General features: G+C 39.5%; 1 protein-coding gene across 5 annotated transcripts in view; it reads left to right on the top strand.

Annotated features, from left to right (window-relative positions):
- The window catches only part of PHKA1 (phosphorylase kinase regulatory subunit alpha 1), a 167,226-nt gene that overhangs the window by 38,692 nt on the left and 106,316 nt on the right, over positions 1–22,218 (top strand). For all 5 annotated transcript variants that reach the window (XM_055393889.1, XM_055393888.2, XM_055393887.2 and 2 more), the window contains exons 8-14: positions 247–393; positions 1,851–1,904; positions 7,007–7,129; positions 10,623–10,718; positions 11,629–11,736; positions 13,981–14,059; positions 21,660–21,794. In XM_055393889.1, coding sequence (XP_055249864.1) covers positions 247–393; positions 1,851–1,904; positions 7,007–7,129; positions 10,623–10,718; positions 11,629–11,736; positions 13,981–14,059; positions 21,660–21,794 — 742 coding nt within the window. The remainder of the gene's footprint in view (positions 1–246; positions 394–1,850; positions 1,905–7,006; positions 7,130–10,622; positions 10,719–11,628; positions 11,737–13,980; positions 14,060–21,659; positions 21,795–22,218) is intronic.

Below are 22,218 nucleotides of genomic sequence, written 5' to 3'. Positions count from 1 at the left end.
AATATTCTTTATCCATTGGCAGCTACTTAAAAATCAGGATTAAGAATCACTGAGAGAACGATTAAGACAAGGGATGATTTATAGAAGTAGCTAGTCTTCTAAGCTCTCACTATTGAATCATTTTTAGATTTTCATTTAAATTATCTTCCTCAACATAAATTTTTTGAAATTACAGCTATTAGTTTTATAATCCCAGGTCACTTACTAATGTGCTACATTTGACTTCCTTTCTTTCCTTTCTTTCAGTCTATCCTTAATTCAATACTCCCCCGGGCTTCAACATCTAAAGAAGTTGATGCTAGTTTACTTTCAGTTATTTCCTTCCCAGCCTTTGCAGTAGAGGATAATCAGTTGGTGGAGCTCACAAAACAGGAAATCATCACCAAGCTTCAAGTATGTCCATATGTGCCTTTCTTTTCTTTAGGGCTCTAATTTTAAGGTAAAATTAGTATCTTTGTAGGCCTTGAATGTGACCTGTGTCAGTGATTTAACCAAACAATCAGAGTTAACATCACCAGTAATAAGTAATAGTAATATCATGTATATGCCCTGATACAGTGCACTGAGAAGTGCATAGCACCTCTGTGATGTCCTTCAAAAGAATGCAGTACCTCAAACCAAATTCAGGGACATTCTACAAAATAAGTGGCAAATGCTCTTCAAAAATGCTGAGATGATGAAAAACAAGGAAAGACTGAAGAATGGTCACAGATTAGAAGAGACTAAGGAGACATGACAGCTAAATGCAGTGGGACCCTAAACTGGATACTGGAACAGAAAAGAAGTGTTTGTGAAAAGTCTGGTGAAATCCAAATAAGTTATGTACTTTGGTTAGTAGTATTGCACCAAGGTTAGTTTTTTAGTTTTGGTGAATATCCTATGGGCTTCCCAGATCACTCAGTGGGAAAGAATATGTCTGCCAATGCAGGAGATGCAGGTTTAATTCCTGGGTCAGGAAGATCCCCTGGAGAAGCAAATGGCAACCCACTCCAGTATTCTTGCCTGGGAAATTGCATGGATAGAGGAGCCTGGTGGGCCACATAAGAGTGGAACATGACTTAGCGACTAAACAACAGAAACAACAAAATGTTCTATGGTCATATAAGATGTTAACATTAGGGGACAGTGGTTGAAGGAAATATGGGGACTCTACTGTTCTGGGAACTCTTCTGTAAGTGTCAGATTATCTCAAAATTTTTTAAATGTGTTTCCTTTAAAAAAAAAAAAAACTGTGGTCTCGTAAGAATTGTGTGAGCAGAACCACATAGGATCATAATTGGGCTGTCATAGACTTATCCGAGGAGAAGGCAATGGCACCCCACTTCAGTACTCTTGCCTGGAAAATCCCATGGATGGAGGAGTCTGGTAGGCTGCAGTCCATGGGGTCACTAGGAGTCTTATAGGACTGAGCGACTTCACTTTCACTTTTCACTTTCATGCATTGGAGAAGGAAATGGCAACCCACTCCAGTATTCTTGCCTGGAGAATCCCAGGGACAGGGGAGCCTGGTGGGCTGCTGTCTATGGGCTTGCACAGAGTCGGACACGACTGAAGTGACTTAGCAGCAGCAGCAGCAGACTTATCCGATGGTAGAAAGCCATGGAGAAGATAAAATAAGAACTTTGCTTTAGGGAAGAGGCTATAACTTAGCCCTCATTTGAAATCACATTGCTGGAATTGGTTTCTCTGTTGCTGGGCTGATATCAGAGTTTTTAAAACTTATTTTTTAGGTATCATTTCTTTGTTGTTGGTAGGTTGGCGCATGTAGCTGTTGCAGAGGATGCATTTCTGATTAATTATATTGCTGTACCAATGTACGTGCTTCTTACTTGTTTCCTCTGCATTTCCAGGGTCGTTATGGTTGTTGTCGCTTTCTACGAGATGGATATAAAACTCCTAAAGAGGTATGTTTGTTTTCCCCAAAATGAGTCCAAGATAGAATGGTCACTACTAACTGTAGCTTCATTCAGAGAAAATATGTATCTCATCAATATTACTTCAAATAATTACTAAATAGGGTAACAATGACTGATGCTTGCTGCCTTTTTGGGGATTAGTTGCCAGGTTTTCTCTGTGAGCTGTTCCATATTAAATAAAATAGAGGAAAGTGTACATCCTTCTACCGTGTGAAGGTGTTTAGTTTCAGGAAAGAGCTACTGATGAATGCTTACATCACTGGATGAAAATTTTAGCAGAAACAGAATATTTACATAGTCTCAAAGTATTCCTCCTGAAATACTCAATAATTACAAAGGAAAACTCTTTCTGTCAGATACTTTTGGATCCCTTCCACCTTTTGCAGTTGATTAATTCTAAAGAGTACTTGATCTTGAAAAGTTAACTTTCTTTTGTTCCAATTGTCAAAAATTTTCCTTGGAAATATCAATGAAGAAAATTAGGTGTTATTAAAAAGGGAATGAGTGATTGTTAACTACTTTCATTGGCAATGTAGCTCAGGTCAGCTGGTTGAGAGCCATTATAATTTTATTTTTAATTATTGAGCTCAAACTCTTGGTTTACTTCCTCTCTTCCATGTTATACTTTAGGCCTTTTGACTTCTGCCCCCACTAATCTATTAAAATTGTATCCTGAAATATCATCATAATCTCCTAAGTAACCAATCTAGTAGCATTTTCTCAGTCCTTATTCTCTTTTTCAGATGTATTTAATTTTATTCAAATCATAATCCAAATTACAATGGATAGATAGTTTTATAATAGAATATAACTAGATTTTACTGATTTCACTATAGACACTGAAAAAAAACACAATAAAAATAGGTTTGATGTCTCTGTTACCTACTACTATATTTTCTTGAAATTCTTTTCCTAATTTAATTTCCACAACTCAATGCCATCCTAATTTTTCTCCTCTTTCTGTTCTCCTTCATCAAACTGAGGGTTTACCAAGTTACTGTTCTTGGACTGCTTGTGAGCTTCCCTGGTGGCTCAGATGGTAAAGCGTCTGCCTGCAGTGCAGGAGATCCAGGTTCGATCCCTGGGTTGGGAAGATCTCCTGGAGAAGGAAACAGCAACCCACTCCAGTACTCTTGCCTGGAGAATCCCACAGATGGAGGAGCCTGGTGGGCTAGAGTCCATGGGGTCGCAAAGAGTTGGACACGACTGAGTGACTTCACTTTCACTTTTCACTTTCACTACAGCTGTACCCCAGGTCGGTAGGTGCCCAGTATGCTACTGGAGATCAGTGGAGAAATAACTATAGAAGGAATAAAGGGATGGAGCAAAAGCAAAACCAATACCCAGTTGTGGATGTGACCGGTGATAGAAGCAAGGTCCGGTGCTGTAAAGAGCAATATTGCATAGGAACCTGGAATGTTAGATCCATGAATCAAGGCAAATTGGAAGTGGTCAAACAGGAGATGGCAAGAGTGAACATAGACATTCTAGGAATCAGTGAATTAAAATGGACTGGAATGGGTGAATTTAACTCAGATGAACATTATATCTACTACTGTGGGCAGGAATCCCTTAGAAGAAATGGAGTAGCCATCATGGTCAACAAAAGAGTCTGAAATGCAGTACTTGGATGCAATCTTAAAAATGACAGAATGATTTCTGTTCATTTCCAAGGCAAACCATTCAATATTACAGTAATCCAGGCCAATGCCCCAACCAGTAACGCTGAAGAAGCCGAAGTTGAACGGTTCTATGAAGACCTACAAGACCTTTTAGAACTAACACCCAAAAAAGATGTCCTTTTCATTACAGGGGACTGGAATGCAAAAGTAGGAAGTCAAGAAACACCTGGAGTAACAGCCAAATTTGGCCTTGGAACACGGAATGAAGCAGGGCAAAGGCTAATATAGTTTTGTCAAGAGAACGCACTGGTCATAGCAAACACCCTCTTCCAACAACACAAGAGAAGTCTCTACACATGGACATCACCAGATGGTCAACACCGAAATCAGATTGATTATATTCTTTGCAGCCAAAGATGGAGAAGCTGTATACAGTTAGCAAAAACAAGACCAGGAGCTGACTGTGGCTCAGATCATGAACTCCTTATTGCCAAATTCAGACTTAAATTGAAGAGAGTAGGGAAAACCACTAGACCATTCAGATATGACCTAAATCAAATCCCTTATGATTATACAGTGGAAGTGAGAAATAGATTTAAGGGACTAGATCTGATAGATAGAGTGCCTGATGAACTCTGGACGGAGGTTCGTGACATTGTACAGGAAACAGGGACCAAGACCATCCCCATGGAAAAGAAATGCAAAAAAGCAAAATGGCTGTCTGAGGAGGCCTTACAAATAGCTGGGAAAAGAAGAGAAGCAAAAAGCAAAGGAGAAAAGGAAAGATATAAGCACCTGAATGCAGAGTTCCAAAGAATAGCAAGGATAGATAAGAAAGCCTTCCTCAGCGATCAATGCAAAGAAATAGAGGAAAACAACAGAATAAGAAAAACAAGAGATCTCTTCAAGAAAATTAGAGATTCCAAGGGAACATTTCATGCAAAGGTGGGCTCGATAAAGGACAGAAATGGCATGGACCTAACAGAAGCAGAAGATATTAAGAAGAGGTGGCAAGAATACACAGAAGAACTGTACAAAAAAGATCTTCATGACCAGGATAGTCACGATAATGTGATAACTGACCTAGAGCCAGACATCTTGGGATGTGAAGTCAAGTGGGCCTTAGAAAGCATCACTACGAACAAAGCTAGTAGAGATGATGGAATTCCAGTTGAGCTATTTCAAATCTTGAAAGAGGATGCTGTGAAAGTGCTGCACTTAACATGCCAGCAAATTTGGAAAACTCAGCAGTGGCCACAGGACTGGAAAAGGTCAGTCTTCATTGCAATCCCAAAGAAAGGCAATGCCAAAGAATGTTCAAACTACCGCACAATTGCACTCATCTCACACGCTAGTAAAGTCATGCTCAAAATTCTCCAAGCCAGGCTTCAGCAATATGTGAACCGTGAACTCCCAGATGTTCAAGCAGGTTTTAGAAAAGTCAGAGTAACCAGAGATCAAATTGCCAACATCCGCTGGATCATGGAGAAAGCAAGAGAGTTCCAGAAAAACATCTATTTCTGCTTCATTGACTATGCCAAAGCCTTTGACTGTGTGGATCACAATAAACTGTGGAAAATTCTGAAAGAGATGGGAATCCCAGACCACCTGACCTGCCTCTTGAGAATCCTGTATGCAGGTCAGGAAGCAACAGTCAGAACTGTACGTGGAACAACAGACTGGTTCCAAATAGGAAAAGGAGTACGTCAAGGCTGTATATTGTCACCTTGCTTATTTAACTTATATGCAGAGTACATCATGAGGAACGCTAGGCTGGAAGAAGCACAAGCTGGAATCAAGATTGCTGGGAGAAATATAAATAACCTCAGATATGCAGATGACACCACCCTTATGGCAGAAAGTGAAGAGGAACTAAAAATCCTCTTAATGAAAGTGAAAGAGGAGAGTGAAAAGGTTGGCTTGAAGCTCAACATTCAGAAGACAAAGATCATGGCATCTGGTCCCATCACTTCATGGGAAATAGATGGAAAAACAGTGGAAACAGTGTCAGACTTTATTTTTTGGGGCTCCAAAATCACTGCAGATGGTGATTGCAGCCATGAAATTAAAAGACGCTTACTCCTTGGAAGGAACGTTATGACCAACCTTGATAGTATATTAAAAAGCAGAGACATTACTTTGCCAACAAAGTCCATCTAGTCAAGGCTATGGTTTTTCCCGTGGTCATGTATAGATGTGAGAGTTGGACTGTGAAGCAAGCTGATCACCGAAGAATCGATGCCTTTGAACTGTGGTGTTGGAGAAGACTCTTGAGAGTCCCTTGGACTGCAAGGAGATCCAACCAGTCCATTCTAAAGGAGATCAATCCTGGGTGTTCATTGGAAGGACTGATGCTAAAGCTGAAACTGCAATACTTTGGCCACCTCATGTGACGAGTTGACTCACTGGAAAAGACTTTGATGCTGGGAAAGGTTGGGGGCGGGAGGAGAAGGGGACGACAGAGAATGAGATGGCTGGATGGCATCACCGACTCTGTGGACATGAGTTTGCGTGAACTCCAGGAGTTGGTGATGGACGGGGAGGCCTGGCGTGCAGTGATTCATGGGGTTGCAAAGAGTCGGACACAACTGAGCGACTGAACTGAACTGAATTGAACAGGTGTAACTTGTGTTTCATATGTCACCTCTTCAAGGATGATTCCCAAACCCTCATCTCTTGCTGTCCTTCTAAACATTTTTATTTGTATGTTCTGCTATTACCTCAAAGTTAACAAATACAAAACCAATGTCAAGGTTATTACTAATTAGTCTCACTTCCTCATACATCTGCCTGTAGTATCATTTTTATCCTAGTTCTACTAGTTAGAATCACATGCCAAAGTCTTGGTCGCTCAGTCGTGTGCAACTCTTTGTGACCCCATGAACTGTAGGCTTCCAGGCTCTTCTGTCCATGGAATTCTCCAAGCAAAAATACTGGATTGGCTAGCCATTCCCTTTTCCAGGAGATCTTCCCAACCCAGGGATGGAAGCCAGGTCTCTTACATTGCAGATGGACTCTACTGTCTGAGCCACTGCTGCTGCTGCTAAGTTGCTCCAGTCGTGTCCGACTCTGTGCGACCACATAGACGGCAGCCCACCAGGCTCCCCCGTCCCTGGGATTCTCCAGGCAAGAACGCTGGAGTGGGTTGCCATTTCTTTCTCCAATGCATGAAAGTGAAAAGTGAAAGGGAATTCACTCAGTCGTGTCCGACTCTTAGCGACCCCATGGACTGCAGCCTACCAGGCTCCTCCATCCATGGAATTTTCCAGGCAAGAGTACTGGAGTGGGGTGCCATTGCCTTCTCCGGTCTGAGCCACTAGTATTTGCTAAAGGAGGAGAGTGTGTATGTGAGCTGCCTTCTCTGAAACAAACTGTTAGTGATGAAAGGCTGTGTTGTAATACCTCTGAACTAAAGATATAGTCTGATCTTGGAGTAATAAGACAGACTTTGTTTATTGTCTTTACTAGGATCCCAGTCGTCTGTACTATGAACCAGCTGAGCTGAAGTTATTTGAAAACATTGAGTGTGAATGGCCATTGTTCTGGACATACTTTATCCTTGATGGAGTCTTTAGTGGCAATGCAGAACAGGTAATGCGCTGGGGAAAGAGCTTTTCAGCAGATTGTTATTATGTCTTCCTCTTTCAGTTAATGACTGTGCTGACCTTATGCCCAAATGGAAGTCTTCCTAATAGGGAGGACACAAAGTTGTCTTCACAGGCATCCCTGACCTCCAGGATCCAATGCCTGATGAGCCGAGATAAAGCTGATGTAATAATACTAGAAATAAAGTGTGCAACAAATGTAATGCACTTTAGCAAACAAAACAAAAAAAACCCAAACAACAACCCAGCTATACCCTGTCCTCACCCCTCAAAATACAGTCATCATTGCTTTTTTAGCTACACAAATAAAGTAGTTCAGAAACCATTGTTGGAAAACAGTGAGACTGGACAATTTAATCAAGTAAGTTTAATGTCAGGCATTCTGCAAATTGGCTGTATTCTAAACTTGGATGTAAAAACAACACATTTGGAATTCATTTTACTCAGCTACATAAAATACAGCTTTGTGTAGTTTGAATGTTTTGGCCAATAGCAGTCTGCAACTGCCAATGTGAGTTTAAATAATAGAGTTACACCAAAGTTTCAGGGGCACAAAGGGTTATTTCTCTAAGCTTTAGTAAATTACAGAGTATATTTTTTTGAGCAAGAAAAACAATAATAGAAATACCTGCCTTATCTTGACCACCCTATCTTGATTCTACCATTTTTTTCAGTCCTTCTCAAATTCCACAAAATTACTTATCAAAAACTGTGCTTGCTCAAAGAAAGATTTATTTGTTAAATGTGCCAACTGAGTATAAAGCACATTTAAGTTTTTTAAACTCTTTGGAGGAAGAAAAGAGTTGGAAGACCTGTATTATTTTTTATTATTTTCTTTTCCCAACTTTGCTACTGACCACTGAGTAACCCAAGTACTGTCATTGACTTCTTTAGTTTCTCTGTGCAGGTATACCTCAGAGATTTGCAGGTTCAGTTCCAGACCAGCATAAAGATTGCAAATATCTCAATAAAGCAAGTAATATGAAATTTTTTTGTTTTCCAGTACTTATAAAAGTTATGTTTATCCTACATTCTATTAAGTGTATAATAGCATTTTATGGCTAAAAGAAAAAACAATGTATATACCTTAATTAGAAATAGTTTATTGCTGAAAAATAATAAGCATCATCTGAATCTTCCATAGGTCATAATCTTTTGCTTTTACATGTTTTGACATACTGTGAGAATTCCCAAAAACATGACACAGAGACACAATATGATCAAATGCTGTTGAAAAAATGGTGCCAGTAGACTTGCACAATGCAGGGTTGCTACAAACCTTCAGTTTGTAAAAATAAACACAACAAAAAAAATGCAGTATCTGTGAAGCACAATAAAGTATAATAAAACAAGATATGCCTGTACATATGACAAGAATAATTTTTCTCTCTTCATTGAAGAAGTGTATAGCACTAAAATTCTTTGAATTCCAAAGATAAAGACGTGATAAGTGCAAGGTACAGTCAGTTTGGCTATAATGAGACACATATGTTACCTAAAAATTACCATGCCCTGCATATTCGAGAAGTAAAAACTATCAGGCTTGTGGGAAAATGTGGTTTGGGAACACTTTAAAAGTTTCTCAGAAATATATACAGAATGATAGGAACCTAATAAAAACAGTACCACAAATAGACATTAATGGCTTTAAAGCATTCATTCATTCCTCTTTCAAAAATTATATTCTGAGAAAATTATTTTGCAAGTAGCATACATTTACATACAATTCTGCTCATTACTATTACATTCATACAGATTAAGTCTGGTGATAATTTAAATGTTCAACAAGACGGAAATGTTAAATTAGAGATCATGCATATAAAATATGCTACTATTAAAATATTTATTAAATTTAATATTATTATTAAAATTTTGGATTAACTTGATTCATATTTCAAATATAATTTTTAGTGTTTGTTTTTCTCATAACTGAAAAAGCAGTACCACAGCTTTATACATGTTAAATGTTTAAGAAATACATAGATACCACAAAGATATACCCCTTGTACTTGAAAAACAGCTGAAGTTTGCTTGTGAATATGTGCACCTCACAGGGCTCCCATACTTGCCACTCCATGTGCCAGATGAAGAGAAGAAAATAGAGATAGCATGAAAGTGAAAGTCGCACAGTTGTGTCTGTATAGTCCATGGAATTCTCCAGGCCAGAATACTGGAATGGGTAGCCTTTCCTTTCTCCAGGGGACCTTCCCAACCAAGGGATCAAACCCAGGTCTCCCGTATTGCAGGCAGATTCTTTACCAGCTGAGCCACCAGGGAAGCCCAAGAATACTGGAGTGGGTAGCCTATCCCTTTTCCAGGGGATCTTCCCGACCCAGGAATCGAACCGGGGTCTCCTGCATTGCAGGCGGATTCTTTACCAACTGAGCAATGAGGGAAGCCCAAGAGATAGCATAAGAGGGAAAAAAAGAATATTAAGCAGAGAAGAAGAATAAAAATAGGCTGAGGATGGCATAGAGGGGGAAATTAAGTAGAAGGAAAGGCAAAGAGCCATGTAGCCAAAGTGAGCATAAGAGAGCAGCTGGAGAGTTGTAGAAGGAGAGTTACTTAGAATTGGAAGGAAAGTTGTAACACCACATGTGGATTGTGTTTCACGGTTCTCCTGAGGTGTGTACATGTGTGTGTGTGTGTGTGTTGTGTATTCTTACAAGACTCCTTTCAGCTGAGTGCATTCTCAGGTTGAAATTGTGCATAAGTAGATATGAAATTTATGTTACACTCAAATCATTCTCTAATATATCAAATGTATTGGAACACATTTGTGCTTTCAAAACAACTATTACAGCAGAACTGACTGTATATTTTTTCCACCATAAATTATAGTGGTTTTTTTACTTTTTATGTATTACTAATCTACAGCAAATTGTTAAGCAAAAAATATAAACTTGATCATAATAGAAACTTAATTTGGCAGGGACGATACAGTTTTAAAAGCAATTACATGTACAGTCAATAAGCTGTACTTGCTGCTGCTGCTGCTGCTAAGTCACTTCAGTCGTGTCCGACTCTGTGCGACCCCACAGACGGCAGCTGACCAGGCTCCGCTGTCCCTGGGATTCTCCAGGCAAGAACACTGGAGTGGGTTGCCATTTCCTAGGTTAGTACATAGTGGATAAAAGTAGACCCATGGAGGCAGGTTGACTTGGGCTCAAATCTGGACTCAACCTTGTACTGGCTGTGTCATCTTCCACAAGCTCATAACTTCCTTGAGCCTTAATTTCCCTGTAAATAGGCTTTAATTACACACACCTGGATAGTTATTAAATCCATTAACATATGCAAAACTCCTAGCATAATATCTGACCTCTAATAAGCATTTAGTAAATGCTACTTCTCTTTCTTCTCCCTTTCTCTAGGAAAATACATTCCTTTACAACAGAACCTTCTTTGGCTACAACCCTCCTTTAGCACCCCAAAGGTAATTCTTTATAAACTTTGCTCTCCTTTTCTTTTGTCTACAGGTTCAAGAATACAGAGAGGCTCTTGAAGCAGTCCTCATCAAGGGCAAAAATGGAGTCCCACTTCTGCCAGAGTTGTACAGTGTTCCTCCTGACAAGGTGAGCTGGACAGTGCCCTAATATGCAGCTGGGAGAAGAGGAGCAGTACCTCAAAAGGACTGCCTTGTCTGACTCAAATGAATTTTAATCTTTTGATTTAATGTTCTAGAGTCTGTCTTTAGGTATAGGACAATAAAAATATTATTTTATTCCTTTGAAAATAAAGTTTTAAAGCAGGCTTGGTTATGGCACTGTTGCTCAGTGAGATAAGGGCAAGACCAAACCTTTCAATGGTAGTTTCATAGGTGTATATTTATCCTCAGACTCATCAAGATGCATATGCTAAATACATATGGCCTTTTTGTATGTCAGCTATATCTCAATTTTTTAAATAAAATAAATTATACAGAGATTAATTTTTTTAAATCAAACTTTAAAGTTGAGAATGTCATGGAGATCGGTAGGCTAAACTAGAGGGAAGTTCTGTGTGAACTCTCAATATTTGATATGTTCTGCTGTGATGTTGTCATCTGTGATTAATTGAGTAGATCAGGCTTGGAAAATGAAGTATGTCTCCATTTTCTCAAAATGCCAGTTGGGATTACCATCGTTCCTTGTCTCCCATTGCAGAGCATTAGCTGGGGGAGAGATGCCGTCTTCCATGCTAGTGGGGTTGAATGGACTAAGCTCCTAGAAACATCAGCAGCATCACCTGAGAGCTTGTTATAAACGCAGATTTCAGGCCTTTCCCCACATCTACTCAGTCAGAATCTGCCTTTGGACCAGATCCTCAGGTGGTGCATACAGTTAGAGAAGTACTGTCCTAGACTGCTATCATAGTGCTTAACTTTGTAGTGTATTGCATATGTGACACTTTTATAGAATGTGAATCACAGTCCAGACTCACTCTTTTTGTTGTATAGTATCTTAAACCTTCTTTTTCTTTATCTTGTTATCTTTTTTAATTTAGGTTGATGAAGAATATCAAAATCCTCACACTGTGGACCGAGTCCCCATGGGCAAACTGCCTCATATGTGGGGACAGTCTCTATACATTTTAGGAAGTTTGATGGCAGAGGTAAGGGGAAACTTCAAGGCTCTTCTACTTTTCTACTTCAGTCACCATAACAAACAGATTTGTCAGTAGGTCATTTGTGAGTACTAGTTTCCCTGGTGGTTCAGTCATAAGAATCTGCCTGCCAGTGCAGGAGACCCAGGTTCAATTCCTGGGTCAAGAAGGTCCCCTGGAGAAGGAAGTGACAACCCACTCCAGTATTCTTGCCTGGGAAAACCCATGGACAGAGGAGACTGGCAGGCTACAATCCATGGGTTGCAAAAGAGTCAGACACGCCTCAGGGACTAAACAACAACAATATTTGTGAGTAGCCTTTTGTATTCTGCCTTAATTACAAAATTTCCTCCAGTTCCTTAGAGTGGGAACATGGCCAATCCTTGGCAAAAATCTTTCCCCCTGGTAACCATGTCCCTCATGCTTGCCCAGGGCTTCCTACCCTGGTAGTGTACTTGAAGTTGCTCTGAGATCAGGCTGGAAACGCCCCCTGGTGCCTTGTCTGGTGACTGTGAATGTAATTGTGCTTGGATAGTAATGATTTATCTCTGGTGGCTCAGATGGTAAAGAATCTGCCTGCAATGCAGGAGACCCGGAAATCCCTGGGTTACAAAGATCCCCTGGAGAAGGGAATGGCTACCCACTCGAGTATTCTTGCCTGCAGCATTACATGGACAGAGAAGCCTGGTGGGCTATAGTCCATGGGGTCACAAAAAGTCAGATGCGACTGAGCGACTAACACTTTCAATTTTTTTCAGTAATGACTTACAATGGAGTTAAGTGCTAACTTTTCCAAGCAACATAATGTTTCATTCTTTAATTGAATAAACTGATGAGATAATTTTAGGTACCATGACAAGTGTTTATGAACATCATAGTGTTTTGTTTGTTTGTTGATAAGGGGCCCTTTATAAGTTCTTTACATTAAACTCTGCTGATACAGTTCTCAATGAAGCACTTAGGAATTTACTTTATGTTCAGCTTATTTGTGACATTTTGAGTCATAAGAAGCTTTCCCTTTCTCAGAGTTTTCCAGATTTGTTGAAAAATCTACTTCCCCATTATAGGTTATCAAATAAGCTATAACCCAGGCATTATAGGATTATAATCCTAGAACTGGGATCCTGAACCTCCAGGATCTAATGCCTGATGATCTGAGGTGAAACTGACGTAATACTAATAGAAATAAGTGAAAGTCGTGTCCGACTCTTTGCAACCCCATGGACTATATAGTCCATGAAATTCTCCAGGACAGAATACTGGAGTGGGTAGCCTTTCCCTTCTCCAGGGGAATCTTCCCAACCCAGGGATCTAACCCAGGTTTCCCACATCACAGGCAGATTCTTAACAAGCTGAGCCACAAGGGAAGCCCCAATAAATGTAATGCGTTTGAGTCATCCTAAAACCATGCCCCTCACCCCCATCTATAGAAAAACTGTCTTCCATGAAACCAATCCCTGGTACCAAAAAGGTTGGGGACCACTGTCCTAGAGGATCTAGGGTGGGACTAAGCTTTCCTTTCTGAGCCAGACTCTTTGACTTGTTTATAAGTAACTTGTTTATTTTCTACAGCTGTTTTTGTTTTGTTTGTCACAGGTTTGAGGTATAATTGACATAGATCACTGTGAGTTTCAGGTGTACAGCATAAAGGTTTATCTTTGGTTGACATTATTATAAATGTATCAATAATGGACAGAATGATTTGTTTAAAATCTTTACTTGGTGACTTTCTCATTCAATCAGAATAAACTAAATGCTATTAAAAAATGAGATGAATGGTATTCTTAAGGGCTAAGTGGATGAGTTCGTCCCATTTCATCAAAGACAGAGACTGAAGTCAAGTCAAAAGATATCTGCTGAAAAGAAAGCATAGTGTGCATTTGAGTAAATGTGAAAGCAACAGGACTGATGACTTAAATTATTGATTATAAGCATTATGATCTGATTTTATAATCATGTGCATGCAGAGAAAATGAAGGCATAACTAGAAAACTTTCTGTTTATCTTTTATACGCCATCTATTTCCAAAAAAGAATTTGTGGCAGCCACTAGAAATTAACTCCAGACAAAATTTAATTTGGATGTGAATTCAGGAGTTCAAACATTTTCATACAGTACAGGTATTTGCTTTGTTTCCATACTTGCCTCTCACATGTTATGGTATGCAGTTCTGGCACTGGAATGTTGTTTCTCCTCCAATATTAGCTTTCTTTGGAGATATAATAATCTATCTTTTTTATGGATTTTCTTTAGGGATTTTTAGCTCCTGGAGAAATTGATCCCCTAAATCGTAGGTTTTCTACTGTACCAAAACCAGATGTTGTGGTTCAAGGTATGTATTCTTATTCCCAGCATCGAAAAACTTTATATTAAAGGTCTGATTTGGGCCAGTAAATGATGACTTTATTCTTTGTGAAGTATTTTGTTAGGCTTAATAATGTATAGTATAAACTTGGTTCTGTTTGGTTTCAAGATTGCTATTAATCTTACTTATGAGCAAACATTTAATAAAGGATGTTATTTGATACTCTTAACCACTTCTTATTTCTGGAAACTCATTTCTTTCCACCATGATATATTATCGGCTCCTGATTATCTCTGTTTTTGTTCTAAGTATTCCTTCTATGCTTTTTCTGCTATTTCTTTCTTCTCATATCCTCCTAATGGTTGTATACTTAGTCTTGTACACTTGTTATTTCCATATTTACACCCTGCATGTGTTCACTACGGCTGCCTCCTTCATAATAAATTTATTTAATGGCTCCAACTATTACCTCTTTAGAGAATGTTCAAAGCCTTAATGTTGTTTTATTTTTGCTCCTAGCAATTAACTTTCACTTTTCACTTTCATGCATTGGAGAAGGAAATGGCAACCCACTCCAGTGTTCTTGCCTGGAGAATCCCAGGGGCGGTGGAACCTGGTGGGCTGCTGTCTATGGGGCCACACAGAGTCGGACATGACTGAAGTGACTTAGCAGCAGCAGCAGCAATTAACTTAAATTTTGAGGTTATCTACCTTATGCAAAACACTGGGATAAGTTCTATAAACATGTTAAGAATTCTAGCCCTAATATATATAAAGGATCTTTATAGCTTATGCTTTAAATGCAAAACTGACCTTTTTTGTCTCCTTTCCATCCTTTTACCTCTCCCAACTCTCTCAATGATATCACTATTATGTTAGTCTCCTAGGGTAGAAAACTCCAGATGACTTTTGACTCCCCCAAAACACTGTCCAGTATAATACTAGGTCTTCCTGTGAAGGGTTTCCCAGGTGGCTCAGTGGTAAAGAATTCGCCAGCTAATGCAGGAGACACTGGTTTGATCCCTGGGTTGGGAAGATCGCCTGGAGGAGGAAATGGCAACCCACCTCAGTATTCTTGCCTGGAAAATCCCATGGAGAGAGGAGCCTTGCAGGCTACAGGCCATGCGGTTGCAAAGAGTCAGACACGACTGAAGTCATTTAGTACAGCACAGCAGCACAGCCTCCTGTGAAGCTCCTCCAATTTGTCTCCATTGCAGTCCCAACCTCCATTGGAATTGATTCTGTATAGAAAAATAATCCTTTTTATTTTCTAAACCTTCTTATCCTTGGCATCCTATGTGGTCATAAAGGTAGTCTTTGCTTATCAATGTATATGCATACTTCATTTTATTGTGCTTCAGTTTATTGTGCTTTGCAGATTCTGTGTTGTTTTTTTTTTTTTTTTCCAAATTGAAGGTCTATGGCAACCTTGTGGAAAGCAACTCTATTGGTACCATTTTTTTCCAAGAGCCTTTGCTCTCTTCATGTGTCTTTCACTTTTTATAATTCTAGCAAAACTTCAAGCTTTTCATTATTACTGTATTTGTTATAGCAATCTAGGATCCGTGATCTTTGATGTTACTACTATGACTTGTTGAAGGCTCAGATGATGGTTAGCATTTTTAATAATAATAAAGTATTTTTAATTGAGGCATTCACATTGTGTTTTTAGATACAGTACTGTTGCACATAATAAATTAAAGCATAGTGTAAACATAACTTTTTAAATTGAGGTATAGTTAATTTGCAATGTTAGTTTCAAGTGTACAGCAAAGTGATTCAGTTGTATGTAGGTATATATATATATACACACACACACACACACACATACAGATATATTCTTTTTCAGATTCTTTTCCATTATAGGTTGCTATAAGATATTGAGTGTAGTTCCCTTGTTTACCTATTTCATATATAGTAATGTGTATATATTAATCTCATACTCCTAATAGTTTGTCTCCCCCTCCACCCTGTCATCCCTTTTGGTAACCATAAGTTTGTTTTGTATAAGCATAACTTTTATATATAGACTGGGAAGCTAAAAATTTGTGTGACTTGCTTTATCATGATATTCACTTTATTACAGTGGTCTGGAACCAAACCTGCGATAACTCTGAGGTATTTAGTACATAATGAACATTATATAAAAGACCATTACTCTCCTTCCGTGAGAAAGCTTGCTCCCCTTTGAAGCTTGTGCCATCTGGCTATATTAGTCTCCTGGTTACTCTCGTTCATTCATTCAAGACTTTGAGACTTGGTTTAAAGCCTCCTCTTCTTCCTCAGTTCCTGCCATAGTGATAGATTTCAACATCAGAATAAGTGCCATCTAATATTTTAGCCTCAGAATTCTTGGATATCCATAACCCTAGTGACCTTTCCCTCTACCACTACTCTACTCACTTTGAGGACCAAACTTTAGAATTATTTTACCTCAGATATTCCATTGCCAAAAGTCCCAATCTCTAGTCATAATTACATAATGTTTCAGTTTTCTCTCCCCGCCCCATCCCCCAGTTACACTTTTGTCTATTTTCTCCTAGTCTGTCCTTCCCTGGCTTCCCTGTTGGCTCAACTGGTAAAGAATCTGCCTGCCAATGCAGAAGGCACAGGTTCAATCCCTGGGTCACGAAGATTCCTTGGAGAAGGAAATGGCAACTGACTCCAGTATTCTTACGTGGGAAATACCATAGACGGTGGAGCGTGATGGGCTACAGTCCATGGGTCGCAAAAGAGTCGGACATAACTTAGCAACTGAACTATGATAATGTCCTTCCTTACCTTTCAGTTGGTCATCTAAATATCTTAATCACCAGTGCACCATTCTTCTGCTACACCCACATAGGAAAATCATAGCTCTAGATCAATTTTCTATTTTCTGATTTTATACCTACCTTGATAAAATTTTCTAGGAAAAAAAAAATCAAGTGAGCATAGCAGTAGTGCTGTAAATCCACAGTCCAGCTCAACTAGGCCCACAGTGCTTCCTGTTAGTCCTTGTTCTTATTATTAGTCAGCATTTTCATTTTTCTCAACAACCCTGCTTATTTTCAGCCTAATTTTTGGCCTGCTACTTCATGCTGGATAATCTTAGTGTTCTGATCTTTGTCAATTTCCCATACCCCAACCACAATCTTATTTATATCTTCACCCATTCTTACCTCTTTTTCTTTCGTCTCAGAGCAGTTGTTTTTTCTCCTCTTCAGCACCAACTCTCCCTTCTGATGGTTGATCCTATCCTTTTCCCCACCCTTCCTAGAAACCTGCTCTTTCCTGTCATCTTCAAACTCTTCTCTGTTGGTTCTGATTTTTAGTACATTGACATATTCATCATCCTCTAGTTATCCTACTCTTCCTTTCTTATCCAAACTTCCACTTGTTTATATTTCATTCATTCTGATGTCCTTTCAGTTCAGTTCAGTTCAGTCGCTAAGTCGTGTCCGACTCTTTGCAACCCCATGAATCACAGCATGCCAGGCCTCCCTGTCCATCTAGTCAAGGCTATGGTTTTTCCAGTGGTCATGTATGGATGTGAGAGTTGAACTGTGAAGAAGGCTGATCGACGAAGAATTGATGCTTTTGAACCGTGGTGCTGGAGAAGACTCTTGAGAGTCCCTTGTACTGCAAGGAGATCCAACCAGTCCATTCTAGAGGAGATCAATCCTGGGTGTTCATTGGAAGGACTGATGCTAAAGCTGAAACTGCAATACTTTGGCCACCTCATGCGACGAGTTGACTCACTGGAAAAGAGTCTGATGCTGGGAGTGATTGGGGGTGGGAGGAGACGGGGACGACAGAGAATGAGATGGCTGGATGGCATCACCGACTCGATGGACATGAGTTTGAGTGAACTCCGGGAGTCGGTGATGGACAACTAGCTTATTATTCCTTTGAAAGTGCTTTTGCTTAAGTCATTGCCAAACTCAGTAGATATTTTTCAATCCATTTCTTAGTGGGTCTTTCTGTTTCACTTGTTTGTTTCTGAGACTCTTAACTCCTGTGTCTTCTGTGAGACAATACACTCTTAGATCTCCTTCAACCTAAATTTTATACTTTCTTTTTCTGGGCTTCCTCTTCTGCTTGCCCCGTAACTATTGGTATTCCTGGGAGTTTTGTCCATAGGCCACTGCTCTTTTTACTCAGAATATTTGTTACTGTATCTCAGCCTCCTCTCGTTGCTAACCTTTTCCCTTTTCCTGCCTCCTCACTTCTCCCCTCTCAGTAGATGACCTCACCTCCTATACCATAGAGAAAATATAAGCTATGAGACAAGAACCCATTACTCCCACCCCCAGGTTTTTCTACATCTGCCCATTTCTTATATGTTGAAATTTCTGAAGGTTATATTCTAGGTCCTTTTTTCTTCTTTTCTATACATTCTCCTTGACTCATCTCATCTCTTTCTATGCTAATGACTTCTGCACTTTAAACTCAGAATTTCTAAAATTAATCAGTTGCACCCTCCTAGTTCTACATCATTCATGCCTGCTTTTCTCCCTATTTGCCTATATGTCAGTAAATGGTACACTTTTCTCACAGTTACACAAATAACATTCTCAATATCTTCCCCTCTCACCTACATTCAGTCAGTTAACAAGTCTCGATTTCTTTACCTTCTAAATAATTCAGAAATCCATCAAGTTTATCTAGTACCAATGTCACAATCCTAATCTAAGTAATCAGCATCTCTTTCTTGCATCACTTTTTAAGTGGTCTACTCGTCTTCAGTGTAGGTCAACTACAGTATACCAGTTTATTCTTTAAGCAACTCAAATATGTTCTTTTTAAGATAGAGATATGAATATATTATTCCCCTGATTACAACTCTTCAAGGGTTTCCCATTCAGCTTTCTTAACAAGACTTACAAGGTACTTTATGATCTGGTCCCTGACCTTGTCTTCAGTGTCATTTCTCATCACTGTCCTTTTACACCCCATGCTCCTGCTGTAAATGACTTTTTACTATTCCTAGATCTGCCTTATTTTCTGTTGCCCATGAGTCTTTGTCTATGCTATTTTTTGTCTGGAACAACTTCTTCCTTACCTTTACCTTCAGCTTGCCAGAATAACTCCCATTCAGCCTTCCAGCAAGACTCAATGTCAAATGTCATTTTCTCCAAGGATCATATCTATCTTTGTATCTCTAGCATATGGCAATATCTAGCACATAAGTGATACCAAGTAAGCATTTTCTAAATATTTGATAAAACATAAAATGCTGAGTTGTTGGGTTGAAAGTATTCCTGGGGCCCCAGAATGTGGTTCACTTACCTCTCCTTTAGTCCCCTCTACTCCTGCTTCCAACTGCATTGCTCTCTGCAGAACCCTAGGGTTTGGGAGAATGCAATTTGGAAATCAGTACTGAAGGATAAAATGCAAAATCCTTAAAGTGACACACATGCTCTCCATGATGATCTAACCCCTATTTGCCTTTCCAGATTCATTTTGTTGCTAGTGGGGGGTTGTTTGTTTTTGTTTTTGCCACTGTTCAAATATTTCATGCTACAGCAGTATTGAAATATATGTTGCCCCCACACCACTGCTCTCTCTCTCACATACACACACACATACTCTTTTCTGTTTTCATGTTTTATAATCATTCTCCATCTTCAACCTAAAATTAATTTCCTCATTCCTATTCCCTTCTTTCTCCTGGATAACGTATTCATTCTTTCAAATTCAGCTTAGACATCAACTCCTTCAGGAAATCTTTTCTGAAACTTCCCTCTACCAACTTCAGACTAGATAGGTGTCACTCTTGGGGGGGGTCTCATAATGTTCATATATATATATATTTACACACACATATGTATATATACTTTGAAATTTGTTTTATAATCAGTTTATGTATGTGACACTTTTATTACACTGTGAGCTCCTTGAGGGAGACACTAACTTATTCATCTCTAAATCCCTAGTTTTTAGCATAAGGCCTTATCCACTGAAGTGCTTGCTGCTGCTGCTGCTGCTAAGTCACTTCAGTCGTGTCCGACTCTGTGTGACCCCATTGACGGAAGCCCACCAGGCTCCCCTGTCCCTGGGATTCTCCAGGCAAGAACACTGGAGTGGGTTGCCATTTCCCTCTCCAATGTGTGAAAGCGAAAAGTGAAAGTGAAGTCACTCAGTCGTGTACGACCCTGAGTGACCCCACGGACTGCAGCCTATCAGGCTCCTCCATCCATGGGATTTTCTAGGCAAGAGTACTGGAGTGGCTTGCCATTGCCTTCTCTGACTGAAGTGCTTAGTAAATGTTTATTAGTGAATGAATGGATAACCACATGTGTTTCCCTGGATTTTGTCATCCCACCATTAGTCTACCTTTGTATATTGTCCCTGGAGAATCTTTGTCATTTTTCAGTTAGAAGTAATCAAGGTGGTGTTATATCCAGAGGACCCAGTAATCACAATACCCTGCATATCCTGTCCTAGATCACAGCAGCACAACACCATGAGGTCCCCAAGATAGAAAAATACACAAAAGATAATGGAAAAGGAATGCAGAGCAACACTTTGTTAACTAGGCTTTTCCCCCCAAAACTCAACATAGACAATACTAGTAAGCTGGCATGAACCAAATGGCACCTTAATTTTCTCATAAACCCAATTCAGCACACCTTGCGGCACTAGCTGGAGAAGGGAATGGCAACCCACTCCAGTGTTCTTGCCTTGAGAATTCCATGGACAGAAGAGCCTGGCAGGCTCCATGGGGTCATAAAGAGTCAGACATGACTGAGCAACTAACACAACACAGCGGCACTAGAGAAGCAGGAGTAGGGCTCATGTTTGCCCCTGTTGCTTAGCATTAGGCCAGTTGAGGTCCCATTCAGATTATTGGCCCCCAGACAGGTATCAGTCCCATAGAGGGAAAATAAATAGAAGAGTCAGTGAGCTGGCCTGGACTTCTTCTCCCTTGTGAGTATGATGAGCACTTCTGAGATGTGAGTGTAAGAGGATGAAAAGGGAGCTGCCAGGCTCTGAGTCTAGAAAAGTGTTATCCTCATCCCCCAAAACAACCACACACAATTTCAAATAGGGCACCTCAATTCTTTATCCTGAATTTACCTTGCCCTCTATCATTCTCTAGCTATAGAGTGATTTGTATCATTAGGATATTCTTTATTATCTTCATAATGCTGTCCCTGGCCTCTTTTTTTCTATTTAAACATAGAAACCCAGATATAAAGCAAGTGTGGTGTTCTCTAGAAACAAATAGGTATATAAACAAAAAACAAAATTGAATACTCTAGTCACGAGGTCTTAGTTCCTTTTCCATTTAGATATCGTTACGTACCTAGCATGAGGCTTGTTTTAAGTTTGTAATAACTGTTAATTTCCTTTTCTTTTTGTCTTCCCTTCAAAAAATATTGTGTGGCTTGAGAGAGATCTTTTGGACTTCCCAGCTTCAATCCCTGGGTTGGGAAGATCTCCTGGAGAAGGAAATGGCAACCCACTCCAGTATTCTTGCCTGGAAAAACCCTATGGACAGAGGAGCCTGATAGGCTACAGTCCATGGGGTCACAAAGAGTCAGACACGACTGAGCGACTTCACTTTCTTTCTTGAGAGATCTTTAGGTTCCCGCTGAAATAAAATTTTCTGTTAACTTCATCTTTTTTTTCTTTCCTGCAGTTTCCATTCTAGCTGAAACAGAAGAAATCAAGTCCATTTTGAAGAACAAGGGAATTGATGTGGAGACCATTGCTGAGGTATACCCCATCAGAGTACAACCAGCTCGTATTCTCAGCCACATTTATTCCAGCCTAGGTAAGGGGATTGGCTAACCTGTTAGAATCAAAGCATTATTCAATACAGGCTGGGTTCCTTCCATTTTATTTTTTCTTGATGTTTTATTTTTATTGCTTTATTAAACTAGTTCTGAAATGGAATTTAGAGTCTCTGGAATCAAAGTTTCTAACCGTATATACCCTGAACAGGGTTGATAATTTTCAATGTGTTTTATGAACTCTGGTACAAAGGGCATGATTGTTACCAGGCAATGTTGTATCTTCGTTCCAAGTGTGTGCTTAACCAATATGTTCTTCTCCTCTTTCTTGGGACCTATATTTCCGTTTTGAAAAATATGAATTTTATGTAGATTAATAGCCAAGGAGCTTGTTTCTAGGTCATTTATACTTTGTCATGTAATGAATTAGTTGATAATATTTTAAAATTCCAATTCTTGATCTAA

This window comes from Moschus berezovskii, chromosome X (genome assembly GCF_049115385.1).
Source record: "Moschus berezovskii isolate FMDL1 chromosome X, NW_MosBer_1.0, whole genome shotgun sequence".
NCBI classification, from domain to species: Eukaryota; Metazoa; Chordata; class Mammalia; order Artiodactyla; family Moschidae; genus Moschus; species Moschus berezovskii.
The sequence above is the reverse complement of the archived record's forward strand: the minus strand, read 5'-3'. Positions and strand labels throughout refer to the sequence as shown.